This window comes from Canis lupus, chromosome 17 (genome assembly GCF_003254725.2).
Source record: "Canis lupus dingo isolate Sandy chromosome 17, ASM325472v2, whole genome shotgun sequence".
Taxonomy (NCBI): domain Eukaryota; kingdom Metazoa; phylum Chordata; class Mammalia; order Carnivora; family Canidae; genus Canis; species Canis lupus.
In genome coordinates, this window is record NC_064259.1 from 743,924 (window position 1) to 764,152 (window position 20,229).

A 20,229-nucleotide genomic window follows, 5' to 3' on the forward strand; every position below is an offset into this window, starting at 1 on the left:
CCAGGAGGCGCGGGCTGCCCCAATCCTGGCTGCGCGGCCCCATGGATGGTGCGCGAGTCCCTGGATGCTGTCACGGTCAGGTGCTCGGTGGCCCTTCCTGGGTCCCGGCGATCCTGGGCAGAGTCTAGACCAGCTTGTGTGGCCGCGCTGCCCCTTCTCTCGATGGCAGACACATCACTCATGCGTCTGCGCGTCCTCAGAAGGCATCAGAAGGCATCACAATCCTCATCCTCCTGGATCGCGGAGCTCCCTTCTTGGGGACGTCAACCAACAAGTCAGAGGCAGAAAAGCAGCGCTGTGTGCGTCCGGGAGGGGACGTTGGCACTGACAGCACAGGGCTCCCCAGGCCCCAAAGGCTGCCACGTCCCTCCCATCCCATGTTTGAAGAGGGAAGATCCTGTGTCACCGTCTGCTCGCATCCCCAGGTGGCTACCATGGCCGGGGGTCGGGGTGGGGGCTCCCTGGGAAGGCTTGAGCGTCGCTGCCACCTGTGGGGTCCACACGTCACCCTTTGGCGTCCACGACCCTCCTCTTCCCTGGGGCAGCGCGTCTGGGAGTCGGGTTCTGATGCCCCCGGGGACCCGCTTGCCAGAGGCGCTGCAGGCGGCTGAGGGGGGGCCCTGAGCCCCCAGACTCCCAGTCCCTGATGGCGGGGACACATGGCGGCTCAGCACGGCTGAAGTACTGGAGTGTGGTGGCCCAGGTGACCTCGATGTCCTTGCACAGAGGCCAGCGTCACACTTCTGTGTGACGCTGGGGGAAGAAGGCAGCATCGTGCATCCGCCTGGTGTGCAGGGGCTGGGTCCACGCTGTCCCTGGCCGTGCCGCCCGTGAGGGGACATTCGAGCCCCTGAGGAAGGAGTGACTCAGTTACCATCCAGGAGACTCACCATGACGTCCTGCAGTGGCAGGAGGCTGCAGGACCCACCCTCCCCTTAAAGAATGGGCCTGAGCCCCTCCTTGTGCCCGGGGCAGGGGCAGGTCGGGGCACCGGTGCTTCCTTAGCCGGAAATCCCGCCAGGGGCCGTGGCTGCTCCCTCTGTAGCATCCTTGGTCTTAGGGTCATGTAGGGGGAGGCCAGCGAAGCCGCCTGACGAGGGAGGCCGTGAACCCTGGGCCGGGACACGGGGGGAGTGCGCCCGGTGAACTCTGGGGCAGTGTCCTCTCGATCAGGTCCAGGATCGAGATGGCCAGGGCCTCGTGGGTGCAGGAGACCAGGATGACTGTTCCTGGCGGAGACCGTCCGGTGACATGCGTACGGGGTCGGCTGGTGCAGCAGGTGCCCCCGGAGAGGCGGGGTGTCCTCGAGCAGGACGGGAGGGTCCCCCATGGCCTTCCCGGTGTGCGATCCTCATGCCCACGGGGGCCTCTCTGAGACACCATCCTGCATGTGTTGCACCCCAGGGGGAGACATCCAGCGCCGGCGACTGGGTCCTGGACTCTTGGTTCTCGGGACTCGGACGTGGGAAGGAAGGACGATCCGGTCTGGACCGTGGGGGGTCGGGGCCTGGCCTGACCATTTGTCCCTCCAGGAACGTGGGCAAAGTACTCCTGCAGGCTCCTCCGTTTAACCTGCGAATTAAGGATCGTGGAATGGACGCCGCAGCCATCGAGGAAGCGGCGTTGATCCCGCTGCGGCCCGGGGCCAGCGGTGTGCGGTTGGGGAGGGAGCCTAAGCCGCGAGCCTGCCCTTTCCCTTCACCGGGAGAAGACTCCAGGGCCACCTGGAGGGGAGCCTCGGGCGGCGCAGCCCCGGTGCTCTGTGTCCCCTCCCCGCACCCGAGTCGGCCTCACGGAGCAGCTGCTCCCGTTTCCTGACCCCGATCTCACCGCAGCCCGGAGCCCGGCTTCAGTCCTCGACACGGTTTAGGTCTGCAGCGTGCATGGGGTTGTTTTCCCTTCTCCGTGTGCAGCGGGCTGCGAGCCGGCCGGGTCCTGCCTTAACCTCCTTATCGGTGCTTCTCCGTAAGGATTCCCGAACGAGAGCTCTGGGCGTGGGCTCAGGGCACCTCTGGTTCGGGCTCGGCGGTGGAGAAGCGGGGGGCTCGCCTCCTGCCCGGCGCTGGCTCAGCCACGTTTGCAGACTAATGATGTCTTGAGTATTATGTGTGTTACACACCCGCACAGACGCCCGAAGTCCAGGCGTCCTTCACACGCGGGACCGGATGAGGGGCTTCCCTGCTCGGGGCGGCCGGGGGCGCAGTCGGGGGGCGTCCGCCTGTTGGCTTCAGCTCAGGTCACGATGTCAGGGTCATGGGATCGAGCCCCACATCCGGCTCTGTGCTCAGTAGGAGTCGCCTTGGGATCCTCTCTCGCCCTCAGTCTCTCGTTCTCTGTTTCTCTTGAAAAAATAAACACACAGAAGTGCCCGGGGGCTCAGTGGTTGAGCATCTGCCTTCAGCCCAGGGCGTGACCCCGGGGTCCTGGGATCGAGTCCTGCATCGGGCTCCCTACATGGAGCCTGCTTCTCCCTCCACCTGTGTCTCTCATGGATAAATAAATAACTAAAAATAAGGAAATAAATGCCGAGCCCCCTGGTTGTACAGGCTGTACGACTCCAGGCTCAGGTGCAAGGGCAGGTGTCACGTACGTTCTTCAGGTGGTTTTACGCGGACGGCAGCACCGGTTTTTCTTTCTTACTAAAAACACATTCATCACATGCACAGAGTGCTTTGTAATGTGCAAAATGTGCATTTTGTCCACGTCAATTTATTTTTTTTTATTTACACCAGCAATATCCTCTTAGAATTTAAGAAAAACAAACACTGTCTTTCCTCATCCCGACCTGCCGTGTGAAGTACCTGCATCCGGGGCGCTGCCTTTGGCCACAGCGGCAGAGACGCCGGCCTTGCCTGACGATGACACCCGGGGACCGTTACCGTCCTCCTGCAGGGGCTTCCTGCGGACGCACGTGCTCTTCCCGCCTGCACCCGGCTGAGCTCCGACGTTCACCTGTCGGCCTAGAGCGTGAACTCCGTCCTGGTCGCAGGCCGCAGCGGCCTTCTGCTCACCTTTCCTGGAGGAGAGCGCTTCTCCCCCCGCGGTAGGAAGACGTGGGGTCACCCCTGGGACCTGAGGTCGCCAGGTTAGGTCACAAGCGCCAGTGGGTTAAGCTGCTTGTCGGGGAATGCCGTCCGCCGCCCATCATCCGCTCTGGGGCCTGGGGTGCGGTTGGCCTCCCTCCCCAGTGGAAGCGGCGTGGACGGTCAGAAAGCTTGCGACCGGGCAAAGCTATGGGGCCAGGCAGGTGCGGCGTTGGCTGTGCACCCCGGGCCCACAAGGGTTCCTGGGTCTCCCACCCACACGGTGGAGGGCACGGCCCCGCTCCTGCCCTGTCGGGCACCCGAGTCGTTTCTGTGGGTGCTTCTCGGAAACTAAGGACAGGATGTTCACAGCTGTGTGCCCGGGGGAGGAATGGTGGACGGACACCCTGCTCTCCGCCTGCGAGCACCAGCGCTTCCCTAAGGACACGGACGTGTAGCCAGCGCCGGGGCCACGCGGACCCAGGGCCCGTGAGAGGCAGGCAGGACACCGGGAGGCCCACGCGTGGACGTTCGAGCCAATATCATTAAAGGTCTCGGCGCCCGGGCGTCACCCCCTGGGCATGGGCATCCGTGCATTTTGTGAGATCCCTTGTGGTCCCTGTGCGCCAGGGCAGGGGGCCGCTGGGTGACTGTCGCACCTTCTCCGGGCAGAAAACGCAATAAATCATTTATGAAGCCTTGCCTCATAAATACTGATTTGTCGTCACCGAGTGTCGGGGAGGGACGTCCGCCCCCTACACTGCTTGGACCTGCGGCTCCGCGAGAGAATCGCAGCTCGGCTCGGCGTCCGTCCTTCTGAGTGTCCTGGGTCCTGGTCCCTGCGTCTGACCGGGACAGCGGCCAGTGTGGTCCCGCCACAGCGCACCCGCCTCCGCCCTCTCGACCACTTCACCTGGAGGCTTTATATATGTCTGCCGTCACCGTCGTCCGTGGAGGCTCACGGGGCCCGGGGCCCCGTTGCTCCTGGCGGCGTGTCCCTCCGTAGGGCTCCTGTCCGCGCCGTCTCTGTAGGCGCAGCAGTGAGGGAGGCCCGGCCGCCCGCGGGTGGGTGCAGGTGCCGGGTGAGGGCGGCTCAGGGGCAGCTCCTCCAGACGGAAGCTGCAGGGCTGGGAACCCACGCTGCGCGAGGGCTCGGTCTGCTCGGTCTGCCTTCCAGCCCAGCGGTCGGGCCTCAGTGCCCCCGGCCTGCAAGGCAGACGGACGTCCCCAAGACTGGGCGTGTGAGAGTGTGTGGGTTTGGGGCTCATCTGCCATCGTCGTACGAGGCGGCCAGGACCTGCTGACCACCATGGGGACCGGTCCACAGAGGAGTGAGCGGCCTGTCATCGGAAGCAACCACAGAGTCCAGCTTCTCGGGGACGCAGCCACCGGCTGGACTGGAGCAGCTCCAGGGGGGAGCAGCCTGCTAGGGCGCCGGCAACCGGGTGTGTGCAGGGGGCAGGGGCAGGGCAGGCGAGGACATGTCTGGACCGACAGGTGCGCTGGCGGAGGAGGGAGCCGGGTCTGCGATTGTGCGCCAGCGAGCTCCGCTGTGCAGCTCCCAAGTGGAGGCAGGAAGGGGGAGCACGGCTGCCTCCCGCCTCCCGACAGGGCCTGTCCATCTTTCCTCTGATCTGGGAGGGACACGCCTGCAGCCCCCGCCCGCCTCAGCGTCGCCTCCAGGTCCGCCCTGCGCGACCCGCCCCGGGGCACCTGCCCGCACACCCGCCCCGTCCCCGCCGGGGGAGCCCCTCGAGCGGGCACTGCAGCCGGGCCCCTGTCCGCGGCTCTGCTGCCCTGGCTTCCGGCACCTCTCCCACCTTCTACCCCGCGGTCCCCCAGCCTGGACACCCCCAGCCCCAGGTCCCCCGAGCTCAGGACCCCCCATGGTGATGATTTTGTGACGAGAAACAACTGAGCAAGGTCAGCCTCTGCCTGCGTGTCCTGGGACCCACCGGGAGGCTGACCGCAGGCGCTTTAGCGCGAGGTGGTGACCGGGGCTCAGCGGGACCTCAGCCACCTGCTAACCCCACTTGCTGTCCCTGACCTGACGTGCCTGTGCTTCATCATCCTTCCTGGGCAGAGAAAAAGCATTTGAAGGATCACAAGCATTTGTCTTTGAAGATGCCATGAGCTGCTGCAGCTGCGTTCCTGGACGCCTCAGATATGGCAGATGGGACGAAGGGGACGGGAAGGGCCCAGGAACACCGGGTCCCAAGGCCATGCCTGGAGCTCGCGGGCCCCACCAGCCCTCGTCCCTCCGTCCATCCATCCATCCGTCCGTCCGGCAGGCCAACCTCGGACTCTGCCCTGAGGAGGCGAGGCCCAGAGCCCTGGGCTGGCGTGGGGTCAGCGGTCCCGACACCTGGAGGCAGCCCTGAAATCAGGTATTCGGTCCCAGATCCCACGTCGGTCCCCCAGCGTCTCCTTGCTCACCTCCTCGTCCAGTGCTCGACGTTTTGGCCGCGTCTTCCTGGTGAGCGGGCCTTGGGACGGCCGAGCCGGGCGAGCGCCAGGACGGTGCTCGTCAGGTGGACCAGGCGTGGGCTGGGAGCGTGGAGCCTGGCGGGGGCTGCAGGGAGCGTGGGGGCAGGTGCTGTCCGCGGGCCACGTCCCAGCATCACGACGGCGCTCCCACCGACCCTAACAGGGTGCATGGGCTTACGCGCACGACAGGGGCATTTGCTGCCTTCTTAAGTATTTTTTGAACTTGTAAGAGTTCCAAATAAGTCACGTAACTTTAGTCCTTGGTTTCCTTCTTCCTAACGTGATGGCCGTTTTCTCTTTAAGTGACGTTATGAAATGTAATTAATTGATGTTTATAAGGCGCTTGATATTGAAATATGCGCAACATAATTTCCTTCAGTGCCTAAATCAATCTTCCAGACACACGTTTAAGAAATCCCAAGCTTGAGGCATTAAACACAAAACACTGCTGTCCGTGAGCGTTGGGAACACCACGCGCAGTTCTACAAGTACGCTCTGCTATTTCTCCCGAAAAAAATGAACCCGGAGGACCTGAGACGATCCAGTGAAATATTAAGCAGCACTTGGATTAGAATAGATTTATGGGATCATTAAAAGGTAATTATTGGTTCATTACCAGAAGCACCAGTTTAATTACACGATTAAGTTTCAGGTGGTTTTCATTACACACAGGAAGCTTCCTGCAATTCCCGTTTACCTGCTGGTTTTGCTGATGTGGTTTTGCCACCAGATTTAAGGGAGGTCCGTCGATCTAATGGTGCAGCTGATGCTGATTACTCTCTAAATGCTTTACTTCCCTTAAATACACAACATTCCCCCGAAAGACCTGCAGGGCCCTGAGCTCGGGGGCCGGGGGAGTGGGGGAGCCCTCTTCCTCCGTCCAGCATCCTCACGACTCTCGCTCGGACAAGGAGCGCCTGGGCGGTCACGCGGGTCTCAAGGCCACTCTCCAGCCCCATCTGAATTCATGTTAAAGTTGAAATTTTTTTCTTTAAAATTTAGTATTTGTTTGGAGGAACAGTCTCTGTGCTTGACTCACGAACAACCTCATTATTAAGCTTACTAGATACGGTCATATTCAGACTTTCTAGAAAGATCTAGGTGACCATTGACATGACTTTCTAGAAAGATCTAGGTGACCATTGACGTGAACGTGACTAGTGTCCCGTGTCTGTCAGGCTTGCTGCTGTGTCCCACACGTCCCAAGCCGATGCTCACCGTTTTGTGTCTTCAGATGAGCCCCATGGACACACAGGCGCCCGCGTGGCTGGCGGGAGGGGTGGAGCTGGCCTGTCCCGCTCCGCTCGTCCCTGCCTGACGGTCACATCCTCGAGCCTGGTAGATGCTGACGCGTCCCGGGACGGCGTGTCCCGCCGGCACCACTCCAGGCAGGCAGGTAACTGGGTGCACGCGAGCATCCGTCCACACTGAGCGCGGCCGGGGCTCCTGGCTTGGGTGGCAGGCGGGGCTTCCCGGAGCACAGCTCGGAGACACCGTCTGGGAAGGGCAGGGCTGAAGTGCAGCGGAACGCGACATCTGTTCAAGGACGAGCCTGAGAAAACCGTTTATTCGCAGCCGACCTTGGGGGGCATTTGCTGAAAGTCACAGAAAATTGGTGCAGAGGCGTCCAGCCAGATGCAGCCCAACACCTGGAGCGTCTGCATCAGCTCCGTCCCTGCTGCTGCGGAGACCGAGCCGCCCCACGGCCCACGGGGGCCCTCGGTGCCAAGCTCCCGCTGTGGGTGCAGCTCCTCCCCCAGGGCCTGTGGTGCCCGCCGCCAGCGCAGGGGCCAGCGTGTGCCTCAGAGCCAACGGCCCTCCAGGCCCTCTCCTGTCCTCAGGGCCGCCATTCCCCCTGGGCCCACCCCCATCCTCAGGGCCACCATCCCACCTGGGCCCGCCCCTGTCCTCAGGGTAGTCGTCCACCCACCCCAGCCCAGCTCCATCCTCGGGGCCGCCGTCCCCCACCCCGGGCCCACCCCCATCCTCGGGGCCTCCGTCCCCCCCCGGGCCCACCCTGTCCTCAGAGCCACCGGCCTCCAGGCCCCCCATCCTCGGGGCCACGCTCCCCCCCCAGGCCCAGCTCCGTCCTCAAGGCTACTGTCCCCCCTGGGCCCGCCCCTGTCCTCAGGGCCATCATACCCCCCTGGGCCAGCCCCCGTCCTTGGGGCCACCATCCCCCCTCCCCCAGGCCCAGCTCTGTCCTCAGGGCCACCGTCCCTCCCCAGGCTTAGCCCCGTCCTCGTGGCGGCCGTCCCCGCCGGGCCCACCCCTGTCCTGAGAGCCACTGGCACCCCCCATCCTCGGGGCCGCCGACCCCCCAATACTGTCCTCCGGAGTCAGGGCCCTCCGAGGAGGCAGGGAGAAGCTTTCCCCTTCCGGGCTGCACGGCACTGGACAAGGACCAGCCCTGATTGCCTTCCCTGCTGGCTCCTTCCTTGATCCCGCCTGCGAAGGATGCTCGTTCACAGGCCCTGGGGCCTCCGCCCTGCCCGCCCCAGCACCGTCCCTGGACACCGTGTCCGCCCCGTGCTCGGCCTGCGTGTGTGTCTGTGTCAGCAGCAGGCAGCCTGCGTGTGGGGCAAACGCGAGACTGCACACAGCTGGCGAGGGTGGGCATTGAGGCTGGGATGCAGGGGAGGCACCTGCTTGCACGTCTCGGGGGATGATGGGGACAGGGAGACAGGGATGCCCCTGTAGATGCGCTGGCCCCGGCCCTGGCCGCCAGCAGGGGACGGCCCGAGACAGCCAGCAAGTGCCCGGCCCTGCAGGTGACCAGCACCCGGTGAGGACGCCGAGTGGGGAGACAGGACGGCGGCCGCAGAGGCCTGTGGACGAGGACGGGCTGGGCCTGCAGTCGCCTCCTCTCTGCCTTGTTTAAAAATTAGTTCTTTCTTAAATCTTTTTAGTCTTTTTCCTCAAATTTACAAATTTTTATGAAATAGTTTTAAAGACTTCATACCTTTTCTGTAAGGAGATGCTAATAATGTATAGTTTAAGGGAGCACACGTCCCTTGGGGCGGGATGCTTGTGTGTGAGTGACAATGTTAGTAAGAAGGATAAGAGCCCGAAGGCACCGTCGCCGGCGTGGCGTCCGTGTCCTCCTGGGAAGAAGGTGCATGTCTGCGTAGAGTCGGGAGGCCCAGCCTTCGATCCGTGACCTCGGGAACTGGCACAGAATCTCTGAGGCCCCCTTCCCGCCTGCCGGACCCGGAAGGGCTGCCGGTCCCGTGCTCTCCTCTGGGCGGCCACGTGGGCTCCCACCCCGTCAGGCACCCCCACCACCCCGTCCGTGCACACACGTGTGTGGGTTCCCGTGCACCTGCCCTGCTGTGCACCAACAGCCCCACTGCAGCCGCATGAAGAGTAAGACTCGCTCCCAGCCTGGGCGTCCGTGTGGACCGAGGCCCCACGTCAGACGGAGCACTGGGGACGCGACCCGGGCCGGGGTCCCAGCTGGGGATTGGCTGACGCCGCGGGAACGGGGTCGGCCTCCAGGGAGAGAGGGGGCGTCAGGCCCGCGGCGCGGTTGCGGCTCCCTCGGGCCGTCGGGCACGATGGCCCTTGTGGCTCAGCCTGCCGCTGCTGTTCCCTCAGGAAAAACAGTTTCCAGACTGAGAATCTGACCTACGAGCCCCTGGCCGGTCGGGGCCTCCTGTTGCTGAGTCCTCAGAAACGCGTTAGGTGTTGACAAAAGGGAGACGCGTTTCCCAGGCGTGCCGCGCTCACCCGTCGGCTCCGAGGCTCCGCACACGTGGGCCTTCCCGCAGCCCTGTCTCCGGGCGCAAGAAGGAGCGTGTGTCTCTCCTTTCCCGTGACGCAAAGGTGTGCCTGTAGCCTATCCCGGATGCAGACGTACGCGCGGGGCTTCCAGGAACCTCAGGACGTGCACACACACATGCTTCCACTGGCTAGAGGGGTGGCATGGTTGCCGTGGGCACGGGGTGGCGTCGTCCCTACGGGCACCGCAGCCGTGTGTGCTCGCCCCAGTTACGACTCACCCACTTCCTCGCTCTTCCCGGTGGGAACGTTGTCCCTCTGAGTAAATGCAGCCGCTCGTTTTTGAACCAGAAATGCACCAAGTGTCCCTAGGATGCCAGGCTTCCAGCTGGGCCCCACGCACGCTGGACTGTAACCCCCCCAAGCCCACCCAAGACGAGAAGCCAGCTTCTGTGTCTGCAGACTGACCTGCGTCACCTGTCATAACCCTCCTGCTGTGGCACCTCCCCCGGCATCCATCCCGCGGCGTCCCTCCCGCAGCGTCCATCCTGCGGTGTCCCTCCCCCGGCATCCATCCCCCGACGTCCCTCCCCGGCGTCCGTCCGTCGGTGGCCATCGCTGGGGACCTGCCCAGCCTGCACGCCTCGGCCGAGGGGAGAACCCGCACTCGCCCCGCGCTCGCCCCGTGGAGGGGCCGCAGGTCCATCCTCTGCTCTCGGCTCCCTCCAAACACCCGAGTTCTGGTCCCCAGTGACAAACCCTGGAAAGACTTAAACAGTGTGCGCTTTCTTTAGACATTTTTGTTCCATCAGAACGAAGCTGCCGGGCGGGGAGGGTCTGTGTCCACACGTGAGCGGGCCGGGGCGGGGGACACGGCGCCAGCAGCAGGGGGCCCTCCCGCCTGCCCGCGCCTCCCGCAGCCGACCGGACAGAGCGTCCACAGAGCCGTCGCCGCATCTCCCAGTCACAGAGGCGCCCGGAAACCCTGGACACGGGCCTCGGCTCCTGAAGCGCCGCCCTCCGTGGGTTCCAGGACGGCCCGTGCCCCGCGGTGATGGACAGAGCCGCCGGGCCGGGTGGCCGTTAAGCAGAGACGACTCACGCGGGAAGGGAGACCGTGCCGTCCTTACAGGCGCTAGGCTCGTCCGCGGGGGTCCAGGTCAGCGAGCAGAGCCTGCGGCCCCCACCCCATGGCTGTGGCCTCCGTGGTGACCGGGTGGGGAGGGGAGCTTCCTCCTGGCTGTGACCTGTCCACCTGCCACCCTCCACGCTAGGCTCCTTCGTCCCAGCGGCTGCGAGCCTGGGCCCCGCCCGGTCCACCTGTAGCCACAGGACCCTGGGAAACCTGCTAACAGTGCCCCTGCCTCAGTTTCCCTGTTCTGTAAGAGCGCGGATCTCCCAGACTTGTTCGGTGTCTGTACGCAGCTGACATCCGTGATGCTGAGGATGACACGTGGCACGCGGTGTGGGGAGGCGTCTGCCGTCACCGCTCCCTCGGCGTGGGTGTCGGGTGCCCCCTGGCCGGGGGTGGGTGGCTCCGCAGGGGACAACAGGGCGGGTCCGTGGTGGGTCGTCCATCGTCCGTTGGCCACGTTGAGGACACAGCTCTAGAGTCGGGGCCTGAGTCCCGCCGTCACCTGCCGCCCCGGGGGGGAGCTCTCTGCTGGTCCCCAAGGCATCGCCCTTCCGTCCCCTTCCATCCCCTTCCGTCCCCTTTGACCCCGCGGCACGCTCAGGTTCTCACGGTGCTGGCACCTCGCGCTCGTGGGCAGGATCCCTTCTGTCGCCCAGTCGGGCCAACACCCACGCTCCAGATGCCCCTTCCTGCTCGCCCATCTAGTGGCAGCGGCGGGTGGCTTCCAGCACAGCCAGGAGGACCTGGAACGCGCTGGGTGGCGCCGTGTCCCCATCACGGCCTCGCTCAGCCTGCTGCCCTGTGAGACCTGCTCTGCCGCGCCTTCGGGACCTTTCTGCAGCCGCGGTGTTCCCAGGCGCCGGGGAAGGTGGGACGGCCGTGCGAGCCTCCGGGAGCCTCCATGCGCCCCTGGGCCCTGCAGTGTCAGGCACGCTCGCCGTCGGGGCCATGGGCTCCGTGCTGCGGGGACCTCAGACCCTCAGCCATGCTCTCCACGGCTGCGCTGGCCTCAGTTTCCCCCCACAGATTGTTTCTGAAGCAGCACATCTGTGTGCCCCGCCCCCGCCAGGGTGCCCAGGTGCGCATGGACCCGTCCCCCTGGAGGCTCATGGGAGGGCGCCCGGGCTGTGCACACCGTCACCCGGAGGGCGGGGACCAGGCGCCCGTGGCCGGCACAGCCCGACAGGCGAGAGCTGCAGCCTCGTGTGAGAGGCACGTGACACCCGCCGTGCAACCCCCCCATGGCTGCGCTCCTGGCCGTGGGCCCTGATGGAGAGCCTCCTGCCCCCCCACCTGGCCCCCGCCTGGCCCCCACATCTGCATCGAGCCCAGATCTCGACAGCACCGCAGCCCTCGGGGCCCTGGGCGCATCCTCAGTAGTGATCGAGTTAATTTTTAAGTGTTCAGTTTGTTACGTTAAATAACGCGGTGGCACAAACTCAGTGATCTTTTAAGAGTTGGTGAGTCAGGAGGGTCCCGGAGGGGCCGCAGGGCGTGAGGACCACACGCTGTTGTTGCTTTTGTTTTATTAAACATTCTACGTATTGATTCATGAGACACGGAGAGAGGCAGAGACACTGGCAGACGGGGAAGCAGGCTCCCTGCGGGGGGCCCGACGTGGGACTCGATCCCGGGACCCCGGGGTCACACCCTGAGCCCAAGGCAAAGGCTCAACCGCTGAGCCCCCGGGCGCCCCTGACCACACGGTGTTGAAGGCCCGCGTGTTCTTTCCTGCGTGTGTCCCACACTTGGCCCAGAAAGGCCGACGGGTGCAGACCCCAAAACCCACCAAGGCCTGCTCCCCGCTGCCCGGGACCAGGACGGGCAGCCTGGTGCCCAGAAGCCTCTTACACGGAACCAATCCACTGCAGCCAAACACACAGACACCTCACGCCCCCACCCTCAGCAAAGGCCTCCGCCCTCCAGGGGCTGGTGGGGGGGAAGTGGGGCCAGGGCGTCCCCCTCCAGGGGCTGCCGCAGGGGGAGTGGGGGCAGGACGTCCCCGTCCAGGCAGGCACAAGCGCCCCAGGCAGTGTCAGGCGTCTCCCAGCGTCAGTGGCAGGGAGCAGGGGCTGGAACTCCCATCCCGTGGGCAGTGAGGGTCCGACGCCACCAGGACCAGAGGGGCCCCGGGCTCCCACCCGCCCTGGCGGCCCCGGGACAGCCCGGCCCCGGAGGGTGAGCCAGAGATGCAGCTGGAAGGAGTTGGATGAGCTCGAGGGCCTCACAGCAGAAACAGCCGGGCTTCGTGAGGCCCACTCCTCATGCCTCCGACGGCGTGTGGGCGCCAGCACGGAGACGCCGTGTCCCAGCAGCCACGCCACACGGACACCAGGGGAAAGCGGGGAAAGCTCTGCAGGGAGGCCCGGCCACTGTGCTGGACATCGGAGCGGGAGGCAGACGGAGCTGGTCACGGCCCAGGAATTAGGCAGCGCAGCCCCGCGGGCTGGAGGGGGCTGACCTTCGTGCGGAGGTGGAACTCGGGGGGCAGGGGAAGTCAGGGGGTCCCCTGATGGGAGCCCCCGAGTGGACGGACGGAAGGCACTGGTCCCCCGTCCCGCGTGATTGCGGGGCTGCAGCTCCCGTCTGCAAGCTGCTCACCCGGTTGCAAGGTGACGCCTTGCAGGAGACTCGCGTTCCTCTTCCCGTATTTGCTGCTTGTGTTGGGAGTGCTGTGCACACTCGTACTGCACGGCCTCTGCGTTTCTGTGTTTATGTCCCTTGCGGGTGGACATGTGGAGACGTGTGCCTGGGGCTGCGTGTGTGTGTGGGGGGGTGCACACAAGTGCATCTGGGGCTGCATGTGTGCGTGTGCACGTGCAAGTGTGCCTGGGGCTGCAAGTGCAGGCATGTGTGCACGTGTGCACCTGTTCCTGGGGCTGCGTGTGCGGGTGTGTGTGCACGTGTGCACCGTTCCTGGGGCTGCATGTGCACGTGTGGGTGTGTCTGGGGTTGCGTGTGCGGGTGTGTGTGCATGTGTGCACCTGTTCCTGGGGCTGCGTGTGCACGTGTGGGTGTGTACACAGGCGCCCGCACCAGAGACAAAGCCAGCCTTGTCCGTGTGCCCACGGCCCAGCAGGTGACCCACCCAAACGAGCCCCCGGCGGGGACAGGGAGCCACGCGGCCACAGCCTCCCCCTGCGCGGGTCCGAGGTTGGGCGTGGCTGTTGAGGCTCCTCAGAGTGTTTTCCCCAAAGCACGCGTGGCTTCCCCGGGAGCAGGCCGGGACCTCCTGCCCTGCGGGGCCGTGAGTGCGTGGAGGGAGTGCAGCCGCCCCCGCTCCTCCCGGACGTGGTAGCAGAGGGATCCAGGGGTCTGCGGTTTCCGGAACTCCCTGTGGCTTGGGACCCATGGGCCCGTGTGTGGTGACGGGGTGCCCGGCGCCCACGCGGTAGGGCACGTGTGCCCGTGCACACAAAGCGGGAGAGTACGGCCTGTGGGAAAACGTCGGGTCCTGCCAGAACCGAGGCTGTGATCGTGGGGGGATTATTGCCTCCAGCGAGTTCCCGTCAGACCCGGGGCCGGAGAGTCTTTTCTCAAAGCCGACGTTCTTTTCTAGTCCAGGACGTACACGTGCAGCTGGCAAGGAGACCCCCTGTGCTTCACGGTGGATTTCGCCTTGGGCTTCACCTGCTACGACAGCAAGACAAAGGTAAGGTGCCAGCAGGTGCACAGGGCCCCCGTGATGCGCGACAGGGTCTCCGAGGAGCAGACGTGTGTCCGGCCGCCGCCAGCCCTGCCAGGGTGGCCATGTGACCGCGGCGCCCTCACGGCCAGCGTCTGTGTGCCCAGAGCCAAGCCGGGCCACGCGTCCCCCCACTGCATGGTGTGGCCAACACCGCTGCCCCCAGCACAGGCCGGGCGTCCTGCTCTCAGGAAGGACCCCCTCCCCCCCGTAACGTAAACACTTGGAAGACACGCATGGGCTGCCTGACGTACAATCCTGAGCATTTTGCGGAGACACTGCAAGGGCTGCTGGTGGGACTCGGCCGGTGCCAACCCCACAGGGGCCCAGCTGACTGGCGTTTAGAACAACAATGGGGTCCACTTGTGGGAACATTTACCACCAAGAAGGTTTCTGTGCCCCATCCAGCTCCAAGGCCACAGAGAGGGCGTGGGCTCCCCGACGGCAGCACCGCTCCCGCGGGACGGGCTCCCTGTGGCGCTGGACAGTGGGCAGAGTCTGCACCCGGGAGGGCGCACAGAGGAGCGATCCAGCATCGTCTGGGGTCTGGGACCAGAGGGACCCTTCTGCGGTTTTGCTCACCGCCTGGGGGCGTGCTGCACGCTAGCTGGACACGAGCTGCACGCTAGCCTCGTCTACAAACGAGCTTCCCATCCAGATTTTCTCCCGCCGACGGGACGGTCCCGCACACAGCAGGAGAGTGATGCACCTCCGCGGAGGTGATGCACAGGGTCCTCCTGGAAGCCCTCGGGCCTGAGCCCCTCTGGGCAGGAATCCAATAGCCCCATGAGGCCGAGGCTGACCTGGAGCAGAAACGTGAGATCTGCGAACCCTGAAGAGGGATGACTTTCCCGTGGGAGCGGGGATGGCGGTTCGGGTCTGGCCAGATGGGGCGGGAAGAGCCACTCCTCGTGGCCGCGCAGCAGGGTACCGCGTCCCTGACACAGCGTTGTCCCGCACGGCCGTGGAGGCCCCACTTCCCACCGTCACAAGTTAACAAGTCACATGCTAGGAAGGACGTGGGCGGGGACGGCCACCGCGTGGTGACCCACAACCTGGAATCCTAGCACAGGACGGGCGGCAAGGGTCCTCCGACACGCTCTTGACGCGGGACGGTCCTGGGATCACTGCAACCCCAGGCCCGCGATCGTCTCCCAGCATCAAGGCCAGCCTCCCCCAGCGGGTGGGAAGACCCCGCACCCGGGGCCGAGCGAGGCAGCACCAGCGCTCCCTGCGGCTCCCAGCGCACGTCACCTCCCGACCTGGAAGGGCCACTGGGTTTTCAGAAGCGCTCAGTGTCCCGACACTAAACGATGGCCTAGAACCTCCATCAGGTGACACGAGCAGACACAGCATCCACCGTGGAAATGGCACATATCGTTTCTTAAGGAAAAGTTTGGGTTTTAGGTTCAAGGAAGAAAAGTTCAGAAGGAGTTTGAAGTGACTTGGAAACTGCCCCCCGGGAGAGGAGGTGCTGCTGCTCGGGGGGGCCCCCACCCGCCGCCCTGCTCCTGCCCCATGGTCCTGTCCTGTCCTGTCCTGTCCTGCGTGGGTGGGAATGGGGTCGGGACAGGGACAGGGGTGGCAGTGGTGTGGGGCGGGGACAGGGTAGGGTGGGGGTGGGGGCAGGGATGGGGTGGGGGTGGGGGTGGGGGCAGGGATGGGGTGGGGGTGGGGACAGGGTGGGGACAGGGGTGGTGGAGGGGGTAGGACAGGTTAAGCATGGAGAGAAGGTTCTGGACCATGAGGCAGCGTAGCCCAGGACTCAGCTGAGGGTCACCGGCAGGGCCTTCCCCGCGGTCACTTCATCCCCCTTTGTCTGCGGTATTTCCACACCTGGCACCACGTGAAACATTAATTATCGGGGTTATTCCTAGAACGTCATCCCGACGGGAGTCGGCCACCGCTGAGCCGTCTCCTGATCCGATCTGAGCCGCGTACGGTTTCACCGCGGTCCCCAGGGCTGCTTGGGCCTGGCTGATTTTGTCAGGAATCGGGTGTAACCACGGTGCCCTCGATGCCCCCCACTTCCCGATGACCATGCGCAGGATCCCGCGTGAGTGCCAGGGCATGCTGGCCCCACAGCACACGGGGTTTGGCTGGTTTGACCCTTGGAGGCAGCCGCAGAGCCCTGGGGCCCGGGCAGTGGCCCAGCGCCCTCCCCACCGTCCCCACTGTGCTGTCCGGTTGCCTGCGTCGGGGTGGCCCCGAGGTGGCCCCGGGGTGGGGGCAGCGGGCCACCTGTTCTGGAGGCCACTCCCCAGGAAGCGGTGCCTGCAGTGTGAGTCTGGGCAGAACCTCCTCATTCTGAGGTAAAGAGGCAGTGAGGACACCAGCCCCCCGAGGCCGGCGTAGACCTGCCTTCCTCATCGTGAAACCAAAGACCCGGTATTGTTCCCGGAGACCCACAGAGCTCCAGCACCTGAAGGACCCTGTTCTGACGCTTTGCCCTGAAACAAGACGGGATTCGAAAACCCAAGAAAGACGTGCAAGACCCTGAGGGCAGTGGGGGTCGGGCTCAGCCGGGGCGGAAGCCCACTTGCCTTCTGAGACCCTCGGAGAAGGACGGGCGCTGCTTCAGGCCGGCACCGTCATGGAACAGCTCGACCTTGCCGGGCTCTCCCGGAGACCAAGCCGTTGCCCGTGAGCTGTCCCCGAAGACTGACTTGTGTAAAAGCCACTAAGTCTTTACTTGCTGCAGACCCTTTCATAATTAAACAGTAAGAATCTCTAAAGCAGGTCTCGCCTCTGAAGCTCCTTGGTAACAAACCCGTAGTGTCTGCAGCGGCGTGAGGTGCTCACCGCCCTCTCGGTGAGGCCGCGGAGCTCCATGGGGAGCCCCACGTGGGGCCCGTGGGCGGGACTGGCTTCCCCCCCGTCTGCACCGTGGGCCCAGTGCAGCAGAAGGGGGCCTCGTAGTGGGTTTTAGTCTCACAAGCAGATAAAGGAGCGGTGATCACACGACGCTGGGAGCCTGCGTATGGGACGGGGAGGGGCGGGGCGGGCAGTGGGACGGAGAGGAAGCGGTGGTCGGAGGAGGTCACTTGGCTCAGACGGGGCGCGCTCCGGGGAGTTAGTGCACGCTCGGGCCAGGTGAGAAGGCTCAGCACCTGCCTGTGCTCCTCAAAGCAGCGTATTTACGATGTGCCTAGACACTAGTTCTTGTTTCTGAATCACTCATTAAGTCCCTCCTTTTGCAGAATGTGCTCTGGAGATTTAAGTTTTCCCAGCTCAAGGGATCTTCAGATGATGGAAACACCCGAGTGAAGCTGCTCTTCCAGCACCTCAACAGCCGACAGATAGAGGTGAAGGTAGGGAGCCCGGTGTACGCGGCCGCCCGGCCACACGCGGGTACGACCTCAGTGGTCACGGGATGAGTCTCCGAGTCCCCTCCATGCGGACCGTGGGCACAGGGGTCCCATGGAAGAGCCCAGACCATCTCGGTAGAGACGCTGGCGGCGTAAGACCGTGGTCACTGGAACACATTAGCAGATTCTGCTGAAAATCACAGGTTCCTTACTAAACGTTAGCAGGAAGTCAGTATTTAAAAATACGTGAGACGGGGCGCCTGAGTGGCCCAGTCGGTGGCGCATCCGGCTCTTGGGTTCGGCTCAGGTCATGATCTCAGGGGCGTGAGGTCGAGCCCCACACTGGGCCCTGCGCTCGGCTCGGGGTCTGAGATTTTCTCCCTCTGCCCCCTCCCTCCCTGCACATGTACGTGCACACGCTCCCCCTCTCTCTCCAAAGACGTGAGAAGCCGGCGTCGAAAGGAAGTTCAGGTTCACCGCACTGAGCTATCGTCTTTACCTCCAACAAGGGATTGGCGTTGTCCATATTTTATGGATGCGTGTGCTGTCAACAACCCAGTTTTAATATAACTGAAGAAAAGTCCAAAGATGAACCCAGGGAACTAAAAAAAATAATAATAAAATAAAATAAAAAATAAATTAAAAAAAAGAAAGAAGAAACAAAAATGTGAGACCTGTGAGCACATGCCATTTGGAAACAGATGCAACACTCGGCCTGTATCTTGTTCCAATGACTTCAGGGGACACGTCACCTCGACACCATTGTCTCTGAATGTCTGTTCTTAGCACCTCTCTATTGAGCTTAAAGAAATAATGTCCCACGTCTACTTTTTTAAGCACCAAGCGCAACTGTACAGAATCTGTCAACATTCTGAACTTTAGGAAACGGATAAAATCAGTCTGAACGTAAGCACCATCGAGGCACCTGGGTCATGAGCCGTGTGACACAGCCACTATGTAGGGTATGTGGAGTCCGGGGAACCTGCCACCAGCAGCCTGGGAACCCCAAGAGGGAGCGGGGACACAAGATAATATCACTCTTATATTTGGCATTTTCTGCGTTAATACAGTGACCATGCATAGCGTCAGCACGTCCTCCTCTTCTCATTGATCGATTGATTGGCTTTTAGGGGGTGGGGCGGGGGGAGCCAGCTACAGGTTTCCTGCTGAAACCCCACAAACCTCTTATTCCAGTGCGTTCTCTAGGCATGAGGCAACACTGGAAGTTTGAGGGTTTCCCGCCCCTGCTGCCCCAGGGAGACTCCCGCCACCTCCTGCCCCTCTGGGGTGTTGGGGCCTTGGTTTTTCCACCTCTGCCCCGTGACCACTCCCCGTGAACTCTGGGGTCTGTCACCCTTCCCCACCCCGTCCTGGCCTTACCACAGGTCCTGATCTTTCTCCCCGGGAGCCGGACTGAGATTACAACCCCACCACCCCCAGCCCCCTGCCCCTGCCCGGGTCCTGCTCCCTCCGCAGCTCCCCCCCCGCTGGGTCCCCGGGAGGCAGAAGTGGGGCCCTGGGTGTCCAGTCCCGGTTGTTCCCAGCGCCCTCGGATTCAGTCCCACATGCAAGTGTGCGTGACCTCATGGGGCGCCTCATTGGTCCCGGGTGCACATCTGTGCGTGGGGCGAGCATCCCTGTGGGCGTGGCTTCACCACCAGCTCGGGAGCCACCCTTGGGAAGAGCCAGGCTGAGGCCCACGTGAAAATGCCGTGTCGGGGTTGCCGCGGCGTGGAAGCTGTCCCCTGGGGTGCTGGCCCTGCCGCGTGGCAGGTGAGGCTGTGGGGGGGACGGTGTGCAGGGGGCTGGCCTGCGCCCATTCTGCGCACACTCCTGTCTCTGTGAATCTCACCAGTTGGTGTTGGGGATCGTGACCTCCAGGGACAGCCCGCCCCGCCCAGCACAGCGTCCTCCAGGCCGGTCCCGGCCGGAGCAGGTGCCGTTCCTCCTCCCTTCGTGGGGCTGGATGGCGTGTCCCCGTGACTCTTCAGTAACCACGGGAATATTAGGACGCTGTCGCCGGAGTGCACCTCAGCCTCTTGAACGTTTTGCATCTCATTACTCAGCAAAAGCATAACTAAACCGTAATCGATCATCAATAATCAAGTGTAGTTGTCAAGGTTAAGGCTCATTTGCATGCAACGGAGGAACTTCGAGGAACGTGGGCTGCAGAAAGGGGCTCCTGGAGCCGCAGTGGCTCCGGGCAAGGGACGGCATTGAACAGATTCTATGCTTTTTGAGCTCCAAGAAAGTCACTCAAATGCAGCTACACAAATGAGGAAGGTTTATCGTCAAAGGCAGAGTCTGGTGATCGAACACGACCACAGACACGAGATCCCGTCCTGCACGGACACGGACAGGCTGGGTGCTTCCTTGCGTCTCACGTATGTAAGGCTCCATCTGTGCTGGGTCGGGGGTCATGTGACCCTGGCCACACCCGCCAGCCGGGTCAGTGCCCAGGTGACACGGTGACACGGATCTCAGCCCAGCAGCTCCTGGTGTTCAGAATAAAGCCCAGACCTGACCGCGCTGTAGCCCCGTGACCACGCGAGTGCACGTGTGTGCATATGCACCCTCCCGTGTGTGCGCGGCCATCCTCAAAGCAGAGCGCGTTTCCAGCATTTTATTTCATTTTTTTCTTACAGGAACTTGAATTCCAGGACCTGACGGCCGTCCTGCACTGCGTTCACGCCTTCCTCGCAGCAAAGGTGGCCTCCGTGGATCCCGCCTTCGTGGACAGCCAGAGCATCGGAGGAAGGCGCTTCTGTTGAGTGCTGAACGTTAAATTATTTTAAGAAATAACTCTTTTCCTGCAACTGTTGCAACTGTGTGTGATTTTATAACGAGCCTATAGTTGTGATACCAATAAAA

General features: G+C 63.4%; 1 protein-coding gene across 1 annotated transcript in view; it reads left to right on the top strand.

The window, feature by feature from the left end:
- The window catches only part of SNTG2 (syntrophin gamma 2), an 85,557-nt gene extending 65,328 nt beyond the window's left edge, over nt 1-20,229 (top strand). The window contains exons 16-18 of the mRNA XM_049096046.1: nt 13,925-14,017; nt 17,251-17,361; nt 20,004-20,229. Coding sequence (XP_048952003.1) covers nt 13,925-14,017; nt 17,251-17,361; nt 20,004-20,129 — 330 coding nt within the window. The 3' untranslated portion in view covers nt 20,130-20,229. The remainder of the gene's footprint in view (nt 1-13,924; nt 14,018-17,250; nt 17,362-20,003) is intronic.